At 39.8% G+C, this 18,464-nt stretch overlaps 1 protein-coding gene across 2 annotated transcripts in view; it reads right to left on the bottom strand.

The window, feature by feature from the left end:
* The window catches only part of LOC137586134 (LIM domain transcription factor LMO4.2), a 225,040-nt gene that overhangs the window by 9,893 nt on the left and 196,683 nt on the right, over positions 1–18,464 (bottom strand). For both annotated transcript variants that reach the window (XM_068302141.1, XM_068302142.1), the window contains exon 4: positions 380–571. In XM_068302141.1, coding sequence (XP_068158242.1) covers positions 380–571 — 192 coding nt within the window. The remainder of the gene's footprint in view (positions 1–379; positions 572–18,464) is intronic.

Below are 18,464 nucleotides of genomic sequence, written 5' to 3'. Positions count from 1 at the left end.
TTAAACTATGGAGGCGGTTTTGGGAGTGTCAAAAATAATCAGGCTGAATCCGAGATGTACAACCCGTGCAGTATATATAAGCCTACATGCATAAAACCTCTCTATTTCATACTGTCTCGAAGGAGTTTCTATTGTTTCTATTGTTTCTTTCAACATATCTTTCTATGCCGATGCCACTATTATTTCTTGCACGCAACTGTTCCTACATATATATATACACATATATGTATATACTTTATGGGGATAGAGCTTTCTTCTACCTGTTACATACATTTCACCAATGAACCCTATGATACAAAAATTTTTGGGTTTATTATCCCATAACACGAACGGAAATAATTACTTTTAAAATTTATTACGAATTTTCAATAAGACTTACCTATCACCTGGACGCAAATTTGAGCCACATTTTGCGCAGCTAAAACATCTTAAATGAAATACACAATTCACAATTTGCTTTTGTTGACTTTGTATATCGATATTATTTATTCCACTAAGAGCTTTGGCTACCATTTCACTAGGCGGAATAGATTCTCCACATCCGGAACAAACACCAGAACAACCAAACATACTGTAAAAAAAAAAAAAAAATTCAAATTCATTGTGTATTAAAAATTATTATTTATTGGAAGAGAAACAATAAGTTGTTTTAAAAACTCGTTAATTTCGTTACACGCGATTAACGTAAAATTACAAGATTTGACTAACAGTGGCCTGTATATTTATTTCGGTAGACGATTTATTACTGACCAAAAAAAAAAAAAAGCACAGTAGCGCTTAAACTCATTTGTACAATGCTCGAACGAACTGATTCATTCTTGGGTGAGTTTCAATAAAGAAAGCTCGATGCCACAAGCTGGTGGGGTGTGGGAATCTTTAACAAGTTTGATGCTGGTCCACTTTGAATTGTAATGTGGTAAAAAACTGCCGGTGCCATTATTTTCAGAAGCTTTTTTGGAGTCACCCTATTGAATTTGTGAATTTGCGTACTTGATAAATATATGAATCTTTAATGACTTATTTTGGTTTTATGTTTTTCTTTCGTTTTGTAAATTTATTTGGTCAATCTGAATTGGTGAAGCCATTTCAGATGAACACGATGTTTATTCTTAAACATTCTGCAAAGGGCCGCCAAATGCGACGTTTGGGTTTTTATTTATTTATTTATTTATTTATTTTTTAATAATTATTTACTTTTTTTCTTAACCTATATTTACATGAGTTTGGGTAATATTGTACAATAGGTGGTACAGGTTTTTGAATATGAATTCGTGGGTATGTTTTGTGTGTCCGAATCGTATTCTTTGAAATTATGTGATGTCTGTTCGTTTAACGTTGTTGTCTATTTTTATTTGTGAGTCTCTTATCCAGCTTTTATTCATATTAGTCGTCTTGTAGTGGTCTGATGTATTCCTCCAAACTTTGCTTTTGTATTTTTTAAGGATGATGTCCTTTATGTACTGTGTTGTGTCTTTGTGGTTAATGTTTTGCTCAACTATATATGGGACACTGTAAGCTATCTTTGTGGCTCTGTCCGCTGTTTTATTGCCCTGAATGCCAGTGTGACCTGGTATCCATATCAAAATTATTTTGGGGTATTGGTGAGTTACTATGTCTCGTATATCAGAGATATACAGATTTTGGTTGTTGAACTGGGTTACTGCCTGTATTGCTGACAGTGAGTCTGAACAAATTGCAAAATGCTGTTTTTTTCTTAGTGCATATTTACAGGCAGCCAGTATAGCTGCTGCCTCCGCTGTGTAATTCGAGGTGTGAGGTGGGAGCAAAGCCATTTTAACTATGTCTGACTCAGTTGTGATGCTGTATGAGACTCCTTGTATTGATTTTGATCCATCCGTGTAAATAAATTTATACCTATCATATCTCTCTTTGAGGTTAAGGAGCATTTTGCGATATTTTATGGGGGGTGTGGATGACTTAGTCGTATAGTGAAGAGAGAGATTAACTGACTCTTTACTGAGGGACATTGGTGTTAATAATTTTCTACTTCTTATTGGGGTAAACAATAGATCATTGTGTTTGCAGAAGTTCAAAGTGTTATGCAGAATCGATGGTATTCTGGGTGTTTTTTTCGACTTTTTTATTTTGTTTAACACTTCTTGGAGAGGTGTGCTTGATGCGAGCATTAGAGTTTTGTAAAGTTTTGCTGTTGCCTGCGAAAACCTCGCCAATCGATGGCATAAGGTCAGCTTCATAAAGAAGTTTATTAGTTGGCCGAAAGGCTTCGAAAGTTTTCCTCAATGCATCATGGTAGATGGATTTAAGTTTTATTTTGTAGGAAGGGGGGAAATTACCGTACAAAGCTAAACAAAAGTCTATTAGTGACATGATCAAGGCTTTAATTGTATTTATTAGTGATATAATGTCACAACTATATTTTTGGTTAGCTAACAATTTTATTAAGTGAAGTCTTTGTGCAATTTTGACACTTAAGTTGTCTATGTGTTGTTTCCATCTGTATCTTTTTGTTATAACCAGATAACCAGGGATTTTTATGGCATTACTTGCGTTGAGGTTGTAAATTTGGGAGCTTAATTGAAAATTGCATTTCTTTTTCCTGCAAATGTGGATGTTTTTGCATTTATTTACAGATAGTTTTGCTCCCGAGTATTTACACCAATTTAGATTATCTGTGAAAAGGGGTTTTATGCTCACCATTGTTGTTCATTGTTCATTATTGTTTTTTTTTTAAATTTATTTTATTATTGTGAAGTCGTCGGCGAATGCAACGAAATCAAAGCCTTTGTGAGATGGTGCGACACAGATTGTTGTAAGCTATGAGGAAAAGAATTACGGATAAAGGTGATCCCTGCGGTAAGCCATTTTCAAGCGGTTTGCTTTCCGAAAATTGATTGTTTACTTTAATTTCGGTGTTTCTATTTGTCAGAAAATTTTTGATGTAGTTTAATATTTTAGGTCCTATTTTCTAATTAATTAACTCATCAATGATTGTATGGATTCATAATTTGTCATAGGCCTTTTCGAAGTCGAGGCTCATGACTGAGAGATGGTTTTTTGTGGATAGGGCGGAAGTAGTCTGGTAGTCTAAGAGGGTTAGACATTCCGACACTGGCATGCCCTTTCGAAAGACCGATTGCCGACTATCCAGAAGCTTACTATTGGTAGCAAGTCACCATAGTCGGTTTGCTACAATTTTGTCCAAAACTTTAGCCATGCAAGGGTTTAGTGAAATGGGGCGGTATGAGTTTATTGCAGTTTTTGGAGTATTTGGTTTATGGATAGAGACTACTACTCGGTGAACAAGTTTTTTAGCATAGGGTAAGAGATTCGGTCGAGCCCTGGACTCTTACCTTTAAGGCTATTTAATGCTGACCTGAATTCGATGGTTTAATCTCAGATTCAATGCTGAGCGCTTCTTGGGGAGGATCGTAGGAGGTGGTATTGTTTTAGATAGATTTTTGTGATTCGAGGCGCTGAATTTGTGATCGGAGGATATTCTAGACCAGTGATTTACAAACAACTGTGCTATGTCCGTCTTATTTATGACATTTATTGTTGAGTCATTTGATGAGGTTATACAGTGAATTCCGTTTCTCAATTTTCTGCCACAGAAAGTGTTGATATTTGACCAAATTTTTAAAAGGGTTGATTGGGTTAATTTCACAAGTGAATTTTTGTAGTGAAAGCCTTTTTGATTGGTTTAACTCTCTTCTAAAGAGTGCTTTAGCCTTTTTGTAGTCTACTATATTTTCAGTGTTTATATTTTTCCTAAGTTTGTTCCATGCCTTGTTTTTGCTAATTATACCCTTGCAAAAAGGGTATATTAATTTTGGTCAGAAGTGTGCAACGCATAGAAAAAAGCATCTCCGACCATACAAAGTATATATATTCTTGATCAGCAGACTCGACGAGACGAGTTCAACTAGCCATGTCCGTCCGTCCGTCCGTCCGTCCGTCCGTCTGGATTAACGCAAACTCCTCCTAGACCGTAAGAGCTACAGAGCTGAAATTTTGCACGTAGGCTTGTATATACTGCAGGCGTTGTATATCTCGGATTCAGCCGGATCGGACCACTATATCATATAGCTCCCATACAAACCCCAAAGTCACGAACAGTGACTTTTCTCAATAACTTCGTTATTTTCTATGTTATTACCGTGAAACTTATATTAGAGAGTTTATTACGCTTATAATATAGCTCCCATAGGAACGATCGGTCGAAAACAGTGACATTTGTAAATAACTTCGTTACTTTTAACGCGATTGCTTTCAAATTAAACATTTGTTAGTTTAATGTATCTGTTAATGACTGTGCCAAATTTGATTAAGATCGGGTGACTATATAATATAGCTCCCATAGGAACGATCGGTCGCAAACAGTGACTTTTGTAAATAACTTCGTTACTTTTAACGTGATTGTTTTCAAATTAAACATTTCTTAATTTAATATTTTTGTTAATGACTGTGTCGAATTTGATAAAGATCGGGTGACTATATCATATAGCTCCCATAGGAACGATCGGTGGAAAACAGTGACTTTGATCAATATCTTCGTTATTTCCTATGATTGTAGGCCATTCTTTCGCAAACATAAGCCTTTTTAGATAACTGTTAAATAAAACGTTCTTCCACATTGATAGCTAATAGGTAAGGAAAGAGTTACCAAAACAGTTGCAAGGGTATACAAACTTTGACGCGGTCGAAGTTAGCCCCGGCCCTCTGGTTTTTAACTTTTCTAGCTTCTTGCTCCACCACGGGATTGTTTATTTGATGGGATGTATGTGTTTATAATTTGGATTTTATATTTGGAATGAAGGGTTATTCCAACGGCATCGAAATCATTATTTGTTCTGAGCGAGTCATATTGGAGAGATTTGTGGATTAGCAGTTTCTTTGATGAGTTTTTGTGAATTATTGTGAAGTTAAGTGGGATAGAGATATTAGGTTGGGAGTGGATGTGGGTTTCTTGAAGGCAGATAATTTTTGGGCCAACTGCTTTTATCATTATTTGTAGTTGGTTGGTTATTATTATCATTACTTCTAAATCTAAGTATGTTATTTATAAAAATTTTACGAATTTATTAGTTGGTTAGTTTTACTTTTAAGTTGACTTTCTAGTTTGTCAGGGGTTTGGTAAGAGGATTAGGTTTTGAGTGACTTCTCAGCTTACGATCTGACTCCGGTATCGATTTTTTCGGATGGTCATTTCTCAATGTTGGGTCTACTTCCATGTCTTCTTCGGTGCCTTGTGTTGTTCCAGTAATGGGTGTTCGGTCGCTATCCATTATGTCATCGATTCTTTTGACTTGGCGAGGTTGGGCTTTATTTTGATTCTGTAGTGTTGGGCTGATGCTTGCTGGTTGAGATGATTTGTCATTGGGGATGTTTGACTGCATTGATGCAATCTTTGCAATGTTTTTATTTTTATAGTTAGTTGTCTTATACAAATTAATATTAATATTATCATTAGTAGCTGGATGGGTTTGGTTTACTATCGCCCAATGCTTAATTTCTGTTTCGGGATATCTACCCACTGCTGATGTGTATTACTGTGTTTTTATGTGGAGCAAACTTTAAAGATCCACTACGTTTTCCTTTCGGCTTAAGCCAATGTGCCTTTTGCTGCACTGTTTTGACATTTCGTTGATAGCTGAAACTTGAGCGTTTATTCTGTTTAAATGTTGTCCCTTTATGAACATTTTGCAATATCTGCCCTTTTTTGTGTTACAAATTTGGACAATTTGCTACTGGAATCTATTTTGACATTATTTTTAAGATAATCACTAATTGAATTCAACCAGTGCCATCTGAGTATTCTCATCGTGTACTGGCTTTACACATTTTCTTTACAAGTTTTTACTTTACCTTTAAACAAGATCGTGCTATGTTGTGACAACAAGAGTGCAATTCATAAGGAATAATTTATTTTTTTTAAGAACGAAACATATAGATACAAAAGTCAAGTTTATTAGAGAATGGTTGACACGTGGCTCTATTGGTATAGAGTACATTCCTACGAAAGACATGCCGGCAGATGCACTAACAAAACCAGTCCCAGCTTCTAAAATAGCGTTGTTGGGATCTAGACTGGGGCTAACATAATTGCTTATTTAAACAAAATAATTGTCACTATCAAAATAGTAATATTGTATCTGCCACATATTCAATTAAGGGGGTATATTGAAAAGTACTTTCTATCTGGCAACTCTTGCACCTTACATTTGTACTGCTACTCATTACTCATTAAATTAGTCTTCTTTTATCTTGCAAACTGCACACACGTCAATAAATAAAATAAACGATCCAAATTAATTAATCGGAAAATACCGTGTCATTATTTACATACCGCTTGGTTAACAGTTTCCAAGCCGCACTATAATTGTCAGCTGAACCTGACAATAGATGAGCTACCATGCTCCTCGCTTCGCCGGTAGTTCGACTCTCACCGCAACATTTTCAAACTTCAAGTTTTTCAGAGCGTTTATTTTCTTTTCTAATGCCAACAAGGTATTCTGAACATCGAATTCCAATTCCTCTATTAGCTCTTTAAAAGTTTTATTCTCTACATACATTCTGTCTACCTTTCCAAACAAGAATTTTATTTTCTTAGTATATATGTATGTATTTCGCCTGTTCTATAATCTATTCCTATAGTCTATTTCTCCTGGTTAACATAAACGTTCTCATTACTAGAGGTCGCATCCCTACGCGACTCTCTTTTGCTATCTTCAAACATCTCTGACAAGTTCGCCTCTGCTTCAACGCAGAACGCCTTACTAGTGCCACCTTTTCATGTATTTTATGTCTGAAATACTGATAATCGAAAGCCCCATACTGGAGCAATTTGTTGTGATAAGGTATTCATCGACTACTTACTCTAAAACTTTGTTAGTTACGATTCTAGGATCTAGTGCTTCTAACTGCACTAATCTTGTATTCAACTCTATATGCTTCTCTAACAATTTTCCAGACTTATTAGCGAACATTTTGTCTTATGAGTATATTAGGATATTGATATACGTATATAATGATAACAATAAAATAGTTTGATTTTCCTTAACATGTATTTTCATACCATACACCCATAGGGTGAAATGGTATATTAAAGTCGCTAAAATGTATGTAACAGGCAGAAGGAAGCTTCTCCGACGCCATAAAGTATATATATTTTTGATCAGGATTAACAGCCGAGTCAATCTACCCTTGTCCGTCTATCCGTATCCTAGATCTCGGAGACTGTAAAAGCTAGAGCCACCAAATTTGGTGTGTAGACTCGTGTACTATGTAAATTGGTCGAGTTTATTTCAAATTTTTGCCACCCCCCTTTCCGCACCCGCAATTTAAAAAAAGGGTTCATCTCAAAAACTATTCTAGCTAGAGACACCTTATTTGGTTAATAAATGCGCACATTATGTGTGTGTAAAGAATTTGCCACGCCAAAGTAAAAAATTTGCTTTACTGGTGTATGGTATACCTAAGTCGGCGAGACGACTGACTTACTTCTTTTTTTATTTGTACGTATGTCTTTTGATTATTTCATCCTAACTTTCCAAATTCGATCAACGCAGTGATCTCCTCTCTATTGGTCGTATGGCTTTACGGGCCACACGTCTATTGCGCGAAGAAGGTGTCGCTCAATTTTACAATTATATCTTTTTGCCGAGCCTTGTACCCTTAGACTTAGTCATTACCCTATGAAACTTCCTACCTTTCTTCCTTAACGTTATATCGTAAGAATTTATATGTCTTTCACTTTTTAAGCGACGGAAGCGTTGCATCGAATTCCAATTCACAAGTTTTGAGACCTTAGGAAGTTTTCTCTTCAAAAATGCCTTACAAACATATGGCTTTTGTTTGTTTACTTTAAGTTCACAGCAACCCTTGTACAAGGCTACTCAAATTATAGAATGCTTTAGTATTACCTCTGATGAACTTTAAACTATAAGGGTGCACAAAGTATAAAAATAAAAATACTTCTAACTTTTTTCGCTGGCAACTTGTCGCCGACGACACGACTTCTCGACTCACTCCAATTTACTGTCACTTTCTCAACTAGCAAGGGCTACCGAAAACGACCAGCAACCCAGACCTTACATTCGGCCATCCTGATATTAGTCATCCGACCCCGATGACAACTCGTCCAAATCCTGGTTGTTCCGCCAATACTTCATGTTGTCTGAACTAGTAGCTGTGAGGATTGGCCCCTCGATATCTAAGCAGCAGTGCTTACATCGTATGTTCAGTATTGTTTAGCTGTCCAAGATATTCCCTCGCAAACTTACGACCCGCAACAAACTGTGTACGCCGAATCGCTACCAGATCTCCAACTTTATAAACATTATCAATCTTGCGATTCGAATCATATTGTTTCTTGAATGCTTCCTGGACGTTAGTACTTTCCCGTTTTGCAGAAGCTCTCATTAACTGTCTTTCTTCATAAAATTTATCGCATATTTCCTCGTCTAACAACTTATGAATCAAATTCTTTTTCCATTTTTCTTTTTCGCCTTTTAATTTAAAATCTTCAAAGGGTTAATGGTACTACAATTCAATCTGCGCACTTGACATTGTATCCTCCTGCTGCGCTTTTTTAAATCGTGTGAACGTTTCTCATCGAATAATCATAATCCCTTGTGAATAGCGACTGAGACAATCCAAATATTTAAATCTCTCTTCAGCTCTATGCTCCACATCGAAGTTAAAATCCTGCAAACAAACATCCATCGCGCCACATCTCAAGGTACATCCTTCTTGTTTATTGTTTGCTTAAATGCTGCGCAGTTAAGGTTGTAACACCTTAAACTGCCCAAAACTTATTGCCATTTTTGACGCGTCTGTGTTAATTTCTGTGTTGGCATTTCGATCATACAGTTTAAGTACTGATTCGAGGGTGAGAGCTCTTTTTAATTCTTCAAAAGCCTTGAGTGCAACCACACCCATCCTAAAAGCAACGTCTTTACGCAAAAGATCAGTCAGTGGTCGGGCAATAATTGAATATCTTCGTTATTTTTTAGCTATTTGTGGAAAAGGAAAAGGACGATGTATGCTATGGAGCAGAGCAGAAAGCAACCGTTTTCCGTTTGTGCTCTCTGCGAAATCAGAGCAGTAGCGGGAGCGAAAAAAAATTCTCCAATGTAGCACAGCATTTTCAATCACTGGTCAAAAGTACCTATATAAGGCATACACGGAAAAAAAGTTATAAGCGCAACCACGGTGGACAATTCTTGATGATTTAGATCTACAAAAATAACCGCCAGTTTAATACTCTTAAAAGGCAATAATCGAAGCTTAGGAAACAACTAATTTATTGATCAAAGTCACAGTTTTCCACTAATCGTTCCTATGAGAGCAATATAATATAATCACCCGATCTTGATCAATTTTTGCGCAGTAGTTTAAAGGCGTAATAAAATCTCTAATAGGTGTAATAAACTTACCAATATTAAATTTCACCACAAAGAGCTAAAAAATAACGAAGATATTGGAAAAAGTCACTGTTCGTGACTTTGCCGTTTGTATGGGAACTATATGATATAGCGGTCCAATCCGACTGAATCCAAGATATACAGAATTTCAACTCTGTGGCTCTTACGGTCTAGGAGCAATTGGCGTGGATACAGACGGACGGACGGACAAACGAACAGACTGACATGGCTATTTGAACTCGTCTGATCAAATACATTATATGGCATTTTTACATTATATTTTCCCGACTAAAAAAATTTGAGGAACACAGCCATGGAGATTCTAGCTGATTCTGCATTCAAAAGCTTAATGGCTGCAGATAAAGATTGCCAGTTAAAATACAGTTATTATTCTTAAAACAATATTCTACAATGTTCTTATTGTCAGCGTAATACGTCTTCAACTGTGACCGTATCTTGCTAAACTCAGAATACATTTAAAAACAACTTAAAATACTAGATATATGTATCTAACTACTATTCGTAATAATAGACTTGACGTTTGTAAGCGATCCACTGCACACTGGGCTGAATTGCCAAATAAGTGGCATAAAGTCGAATAACTCATATATCGAGCTGAAACTTGGTATATTTGATAAGAATAGCACTCTAAATATTGAAACAAAATTTGAAGTTCATTTGACCACGCCTACCCCAGTAGCCCATATAAGGCAACAATGCGTATACGTGAACACAAAGGAAAGTGTAAAAACTATATAAAGTACAAAAATTTTAATATTTTTTATATTTTAGTGATAGTAATATAATATTTATTATGATTAAATTCTTACTTAAAGACAGGTCTTAGTTACTAACAATTTTAGAAAAGTTCATTTTTTAATTGTTTTCCACATCTAATTCAAACGCATATGGATTTATATCCTCTATTTCTGAGTCGGAGTCATCATGAAAACTGTAATCATTATTTAAAGACTGAACATTTATTGGAAAATTATAATGTGGTGTTTCTAAAAGTTCAATGACATCTCGCGGAAGGGGGGGTTTTTAATGTCGAGCTGCCCTTTTCTTAATGGATTAGCTTCCTGGACATTTCGGTAGCTTGGATATATGTCACAATTATGCTGTTTGCTTATTTGACGAATTTCATTGTATAATCGTTTGCTTATCGAGTTTTCCAGCAAAAATTCCAAAGCTTCATTTATTGTTAAAGGTATTGGTTTTGCAATACCGAATTTTCTTATAGCTTCAGTTGCATCACATTCAGAATTGCTAAAATTTTTAGGCACAGATGCAGTGTTACTTTCATTTGATTTTCTGGCTGCCATTGTAGCAGCATGAATCAAAAGTTTGCTGTCGTTCTTATTGTTCATTGCAACATGGGCAGCTAGTTTTCTTTTAAGACGGGGCCCAGCTTCATCATAATTTAGCTTTGGTCTACCCAATTGAAGACTGTCCGTATCATCTTTATTGTCCAATCCAATTTTAAAGCTCATTGATAGCCACTGTGAATGTTTTATTCGGAATGTGCGCATATTTCTGCTGCACTTTTGTAAATTCGAAGTAATGTATATTTCAAAGGTTTTAACATTCTTTTTAATTTCACTAATGCTTTCATTGGTTAGCGAACATTCCGTCAATTGGCCAAATATCCAGTTTGCAAGAACCAGTGCACTGGTGCGATTTTCCAACTTGCTATAAAAATAGCAAAAGAGAATGCTTCCTGCGTCTTTGCGATTCTGCAGAGCACGATCCCTGGGGAAAGACATACCAGACCATGGTCGTTTGACCGCGTTTGCGTCGATGTCGGGAAAACATGAATACCATCTGATGCAGCGAGCCTGAATCAAATCGTCAGCTCACTTTTCCCACAAAAACAGGTCCAGCTACCACTGGCAACTCGAAGCAGTGAGATAGAAATAACAGCGTGCACGAAAACAGAACTGTTGGAAATCGTCAACAAATTAAATAATAAGAAAGCTCCTGGCCCCGACGGCATCCCGAACAGAGCTTTAAGGCTGGCAGTTAATCTGCACCCTGATGTGTTCATAAAAATCTACAATGCATGCCTGAGAGAAGGAACCTTTCCATCCAGATGGAAAAGGCAGAATCTGGTACTCCTACCAAAACCCGGCAAGCCCCCCGGCAAAGCCTCATCGTAAAGGCCTATCTGTCTTCTGGACACAGCAGGGAAAATATTGGAATCGCTCATAGCGCGTAGGCTCAACAAGGCTATTGAGCAAGGAGGTGGACTTTCTCCTAACCAATACGGATTTAGAAGTTCAGTTGTGGACACAGCCAGAGACGCCATATCTGGTAACCTATGGAAAGGGGGAACCAAACAATACTGTATGGTGGTGACTCTCGATATCAGAAACTCATTTAACTCGGCTGAATGGAGTCGTATAATGGGCAGTCTGGCTTCTTTCGGCGTTCAGGGTAATCTGCTGCATATAGTGGACAGCTACTTCACAAATATAGCATCTCTGATGGAGTACCACAGGGTTCAGTCCTGGGCCCTCTCCTGTGGAATTCCATGTACGACGGAGTCCTCAGACTAAATTTTGATCCGGGCACACGCATAGTCGGCTTTGCCGATGATATCGCGGTGGTGGTAACGGAAAAGGAGCTTGTAGTAGCGGAACAAAAATGCAACAACGCCATTGCAACTATTGGCCGGTGGCTGTCTGTTGCAGGTCTTGAATTGGCAGCCCACAAGACTGAAGCCGTTTTAATTAGCAACAGGAAGAAAGTCAAGACCGCCTCTATAGAAGTTGGTTGCAAAACTATCACATCTAAGAGGGCCATCAAATACCTAGGTGTAATGCTGGATACACGACTCTGCTTCCGTGAGCACTTGGAATATACGTGCCAGAAGGCACTGAGCTCTGCACGCGCGCTGGCAAGGTTCATGCTCAATACAAGAGGACCCAAACAAGAGAGAAGGCTGTTGTTAACAAGCGTGACAAAATCCATTGCCCTGTACGCTGCCTCTGTTTGGGCTAGTGCGCTACGGGTGAAAAGCTATAGGCGAGGGCTGGAGTCGGTGTTTAGACTCTGCGCAATGAGAATTTGCAGTGCGTTCCGCACAATATCCGACGATGCTGCGCATATCATCGCTGGTCTGTCTCCAATCAGCGATCTATTGTACGAAGCAGACGCGATGTACAGAGCGCTACACTCCACACCACCGGTGGTTGAGCGTTCGCCCTTTGCCAGTATACGGCAAGAAATACGAGGCGAACATGTGGCTCGATAGCAGCAACGATGGACGGAATATGCGAAGGGCCGTTGGACTTACTGCCTTATCCCAGGCCTACAACAGTGGATAGGCAGAAGTCACGGGGAAGTTACGTTTTACCTGACGCAAATTCTGAGCGGCCATGGCTGCTTCAGAGCTTATCTAAAGCGTTTCGAGCACGAGGCATCCGACGAATGCACGTGGTGCGGAGCCGGCATCGTCGAGGACGCAAGGCACATAGCATTTCACTGCCCTCGCTATAAAGCACAGTGACGCGAGTTGGAATCCAGGATCGGCACGCACATCACAATTGAGAACCTGGTGCCTCTAATGTTAGAAAACGGTCGCGCATGGGAGGCAGTGTGCGAGTTTGCGGCAGCCGTCATGGTCGAACAACGGCGACTAGAGAGGCTGAGAAGGGAGGTTTAGTTTAAAAGGTTTAGTTTAAGCCGGCCGCTGCGCAGCAATACCTCGCGGTAGTACCGCAGTAGCTTGTTTGAGCCACACCGCAAATAACTAACTATGTATATACATGAAGTAAATGAAATTGAGTTGTAAATAAAAATGAATATAAAAAAAAAAAAAAACTATTCGTAATAAGCTAGGACATAGCCGCCCCTAGTGCGGAATCGTTATCATCATAGCGCTTGATTCGGTTGACGATACTTGTTTTTAGACATCTTCTGTGTTGTTCTTCAAACGACCATGCCGTTGACCTCCAAGTTGTGTACATCTTTATTCCATTTTACCCGATGTATAAGGGTACGAAGATAAAACATTTCCAGAAAGAGTCGATCTGAAACTGCAAGATTCACCAATCTCGTTGTAGAGTGTGGAGCGAAGTGGAGTGGAGTGTGCAGCTGCACATATGGTTAAGACATAGACCAAGTTCATCTTCGTCGTGAGAAACTCAGGATTCTGCCTAGAATGCAAACGAAAGGTCACAGGATTCCTACTAGGGCCGATTGACTTTAAAGATTGTTCCTTGAAGAAACTCAAAGGGAATTGCAGGAGTGTCGAAGGTCAAAACACCTCCAAAAAGGTAGCTGTATCCAGCCAAACATAAAGGAATGCAATAAACACAAGTATTAATTAAAACTACACCGGGGCACAAAATACATATTGGTGTGTCGAACCGAGCCCTAAAAAATACTAACAATGACCCGATGGACCGATACAACGAGGCTAACCCAGAGTAAAAGGAGAAGTAAAAATTCACAAAAATTTCCAAACCAACACGAGGAACGAGCACAGCAAAGACGGGCCAGAACAGTCAGAACAAGGAGGCCGAGTCGTTCCATACAGTAGACATTGACACGATAGCAATACCCCCATTCATACCACCAAGTGGGAAGTGAAGGAGCCCTGGACAACATCTTAAGTAAAAGGGAGCAAACAAGACAAACGATTGAACTCAGGAAAACGGAGTTAAGCACAATAAGTAGGATTAAGAGCGATGCTAGAGCTACTAAAAGACAGACCCCGTAAGTGGTACATTGCAAACAACATACAACAAAAATATATGTTCGGCCGCACAGGGTTAGAAACCTAGACGAGCTGATGCAATTAGCAGAAGAACACGAGATGCTCGAACAGGAACGATCCAATTTCCATCGCGAACACAATGCTCAAAGAACACACAACAACCAATCAAACCACAGAGCAGGGAATAATTACGCACCACAAGTCACACAGTGCGGACTTCAACCGCCGCCGGTGCAGACGTGTTTTTAAATGCAGTTAGTTTGTTCTAATAGCAATAAATACTAAGTTGCAACAACAAAGTGCATAATTATTGGAAAAGCCATGTCCACCAATTCGGGCCCAAGCTCTCTCGATCCCCACCAGCAACAGCTACAAGAACTAATTGTACAACAACAACGTGAGCGTCTAACGTAAGCGATAACACCGAAAGTGCAAGCTACTCAGTAACCAACAGCAATTTACTGTGGAGAGAGCAGTGTGCTTCTCCATCAATATCGATAACTGGGTCACCGATTGCACTGACCAGTACCGTCAACTTTTTGACAGCAACTACTGCAACGTCTGCAGAAGTTTTGACCTGCCACAAGCCGTCAACGACAAGTCGCCCAGAGTCAGCCACGACAATAAACCCAACGCTTTCTGTCCAAACTGGAATGGATAGATATATGAAAACAACTACGCGGAAGCTAAGCCCGCAAAAGAAAATAAGTGGCAATACGCCGAAAATAACCAAACCAAATAAACGAGTAGCACTCCTAAGCGGGAATCGTTTTAAAATTCTTGCCGATTAGCAAGACGATCAAGCCGGCGCTGAAGATAAAGTTAAATCGGCTAGACCACCCCCCTTATACATCCGTGGAGCCTTATACAACTGCAGCGCCCTGATTTCGAAGCTAGTAGAAACAGTAGGGGCAAATAATTTTGTTGTAACCCCTCTCAATAGGGGTAGTATAAAAGAAATTAAATGTTAAACCCAAACTAAGGACAATTTCCGCATTGTCGAAAAGTATCTCCGTAATGCTAACATCAACTTCTATACCTATCAACTAAAAAGCATAAAAGGGCTCCAAATTGCGGTTAAGTCCGATGTCAACATCATCAACAGGAATAAAGTCGCACAGACGCTGTTTAAAATCGAGCTCCAACCAAATGCAAAGCGTTCGAAAGCCAAATGAAGTGCACCCAATCTTCAACCTTCAGCTCCTATTGCACAGAAGAATCACCGTAGAGGAGCCCCATAAGAGACACCAACCACCGCAGTGTAAAAACTGCCAGGAATACAACCACACCTCTAACAACTGCAATCTCAGGTCAGTATGTGTTGGCTGTGGCGAACATAATAAAGATGGCATTTGCACCAAGGACAGAAACAATGTCGCACTAAGATTATGCAGTAACTGTGGAGGGAACCACACGGCCAACTACAGAGGATGTCCTGTCTTCAAGGATCTCAAATCTCACTTAAATGGGCGCAAACCCCCAGCTGGACCAAAAATCACCGTCAACGCCTCTAAAACTACACCGGAGGTATTCTTCGCCAAGGCTGTTAGATCATCTAACATGCCTGCTACATACAGCCCTAATGTATCCTTCGCTAGTGTGCTCCGAACTGGACAGACGGAGCCCGCAAAAGAGACCCCGTCACTCCACCATCTACAGTATCCGCAAAATAGCGCACCAGAGCAAACTCCAAGTGGCTTAGAAGCCCTATTGATCTCACTCAATCAAAACATGACCACTTTTATGACGTTCATGCAAAACTGTATGCAAGAACTGATGCGGAATCAAAACCTGCTTATCCAGAAGCTTATCGAGAATAAATAATGGCTTCCCTACGTCTATGTCTTTGGAATGCTAACGGCATCTCCAAGCACAAAAATGAACTGCAACTATTCCTAGACTCAAGTGAAATCGACGTTTTGCTGATTTCGGAAACACATTTAACATCAAAAAATAATTTTCAAATACCAAAATATACCTTCTATGCAACAAACCATCCAGACGGAACAGCTCATGGCGGGACTGGTATCCTAATCAAAAACTGTATAAAACACTCGTTCCTCAACAGATTTGAAACACAGCACCTACAAGCAACTGCTATAACCGTCCAAACCAGCTGCGGCAACACTACATTGGTTGCCCTGTACTGCCCACCACGCTTCTCAATCTCTGAAAAGGAATTTACCGATTTCTTTAACACACTCGGAGATCGCTTCATTGAAGCAGGGGACTATAACGCCAAACATACGCACTGGGGATCTCGCCTGGTAAATCCTAAAGGCAAGCAGTTGTACAACACAATAGTCAACCCTCTCAATAAGATGGATGCGTCTCACCGGGTAGGCCTACTTATTGGCCCACAGATCCACATAAAGTGCCTGACTTGATTGATTTCGCAGTAACCAAGAGGATTCCATGTAATCGGATCACTGCGGATACACTGCTAGATCTAACTTCCGATCACTCTCCAGTACTATTCACACTATTAACAAGACCTCAAGTACTTGATCGCCCATATAGGCTTACAAACAACAAAACAAATTGGCTTAAATTTAAAATGTACATGAGTGCCCACATTGACTGTTCGCCGAAACTGGATGCTGCAGAGGACATTGATATGTGCGTCTCTGCACTTGAGTCTATGATGGCAGCTGCAGCAAGAGTATCTACTCCACCTGCCTCTTCTTACACTAAACCTGTTGACAGGCCTACGAACCGGCGGATAGACAATTAGTAACGGAAAAACGACGTCTAAGAAGAGAATGGCAGATTACTCGCTCACCAGCAGCAAAACGTCGCCTAAGGCATGCTAATTGCAACCTCTTCAAGGCGTTAAGACAAGAGGAAAGCTGGGCTCAAAGAAAATACATAGAAAAGCTCAGCCCAACCAGCACTAAACATCCTCTGTGGAAAGCCCACCCAACTTTAAGCGCTCCTGCAGAGACAATTTCACCGATAAGGAGTCCAACCGGTGGATGGGCCCGCAGTGACGAAGGTGGGGCATCCGTATTTGCCACACATCTTAAAAAGGTTTTCCAGCCAAATCCAACATCAAACTCATCTGTACTTTTCCCTTCGAGCACACTAACGGATAGTGAGTACTCGGAACTCCAATCGGACGAGATCACTGCAGTTATTAAAAACCACATAAAGCCAAAAAAAGCCGCTGGCCATGACCTAATCACACCGAAAATGATCCTGGAACTCCCTATCATTGCCATACAATACATCTGCAAACTGTTCAACGCTATAATAAGAATTGGCTACTTCCCAAGAACATGGAAAAGGTCCACTATCATCATGATTCCTAAAGTGGGAAAGGACAAAACCCAGCCATCATCCTATAGGAGAATTAGTTTGCTGCCATGTCTTTCGAAGCTTTTTAAAAAGGTCCTGCAGATCCGACTAAACTCATTTCTGGCATCGGAGAATACATCCCTTCACACCAGTTCGGCTTCCGCGAAAAACATGGTACAATTGAACAAGTCAATCGCATAACATCCGAAATACGAACAGCATTCGAACTAAAAGAATACTGTGCGGCTGTCTTTCTCGACGTTGCGCAGGCTTTCGATAGAGTTTGGCTGGAGGGTCTGATGTTCAAAATCCGGCAAAAACTGCCACAGTACACCCACAAACTCATGGAATCTTACCCTTACAATAGGCAATTCGCTGTACGATGTAATGGCTCCGTCTCGGCTGATTTTGAAATCAAAGCTGGTGTACCGCAAGGCAGTGTACTCGGCCCATTGCTCTACCTACTGTACACTGCAGACTTACCAACGAGTTTAGGACTTACAACGTCCACTTTTGCCGATGACACGGCAATCCTCAGCAGATCCAAATGCCCAATACAAGCCTCTGCAAAATTAGAGAAACACCTCAAGGTGGCGGAGGAATGGCTAGCAACCTGGCGTATCCGGGTCAACGGGCAGAAATACAAACATGTTAAATTTACGCTTAACAGAAGAAACTGTCCAGCTCTAATGCTAAACAACGTACCAGTTCATCAAGCCGTGGATGTCACTTACCTTGGCATCCACCTAGACAGAAGACTAACTTGGCGCAAGCACATCGAAGCAAAAAAGTCACAGCTTAAACTGAAAGCGAGTAGCCCACATTGGATCATCAATGCTCGGTCCCCTCTACGTCTGGAGTATAAAGTCCTCCTATACAACTCCGTACTGAAACCCATCTGGACTTACGGAGCCGTACTATAGGGAAATACAAGTACCAGCAATGTCGATATTATACAAAGAGCGCAGTCGAAGATTTTAAGATCAATCACGGGGGCCCCGTGGAACGACAACATTCAAAATGATCTAAATATACCT

This window comes from Drosophila tropicalis, unplaced genomic scaffold (assembly GCF_018151085.1).
Source record: "Drosophila tropicalis isolate 14030-0801.00 unplaced genomic scaffold, ASM1815108v1 contig_905, whole genome shotgun sequence".
Classification (NCBI taxonomy): Eukaryota; Metazoa; Arthropoda; class Insecta; order Diptera; family Drosophilidae; genus Drosophila; species Drosophila tropicalis.
Note: the sequence above shows the minus strand (reverse complement) of the source record. Positions and strands in the feature narration are given on the sequence as shown.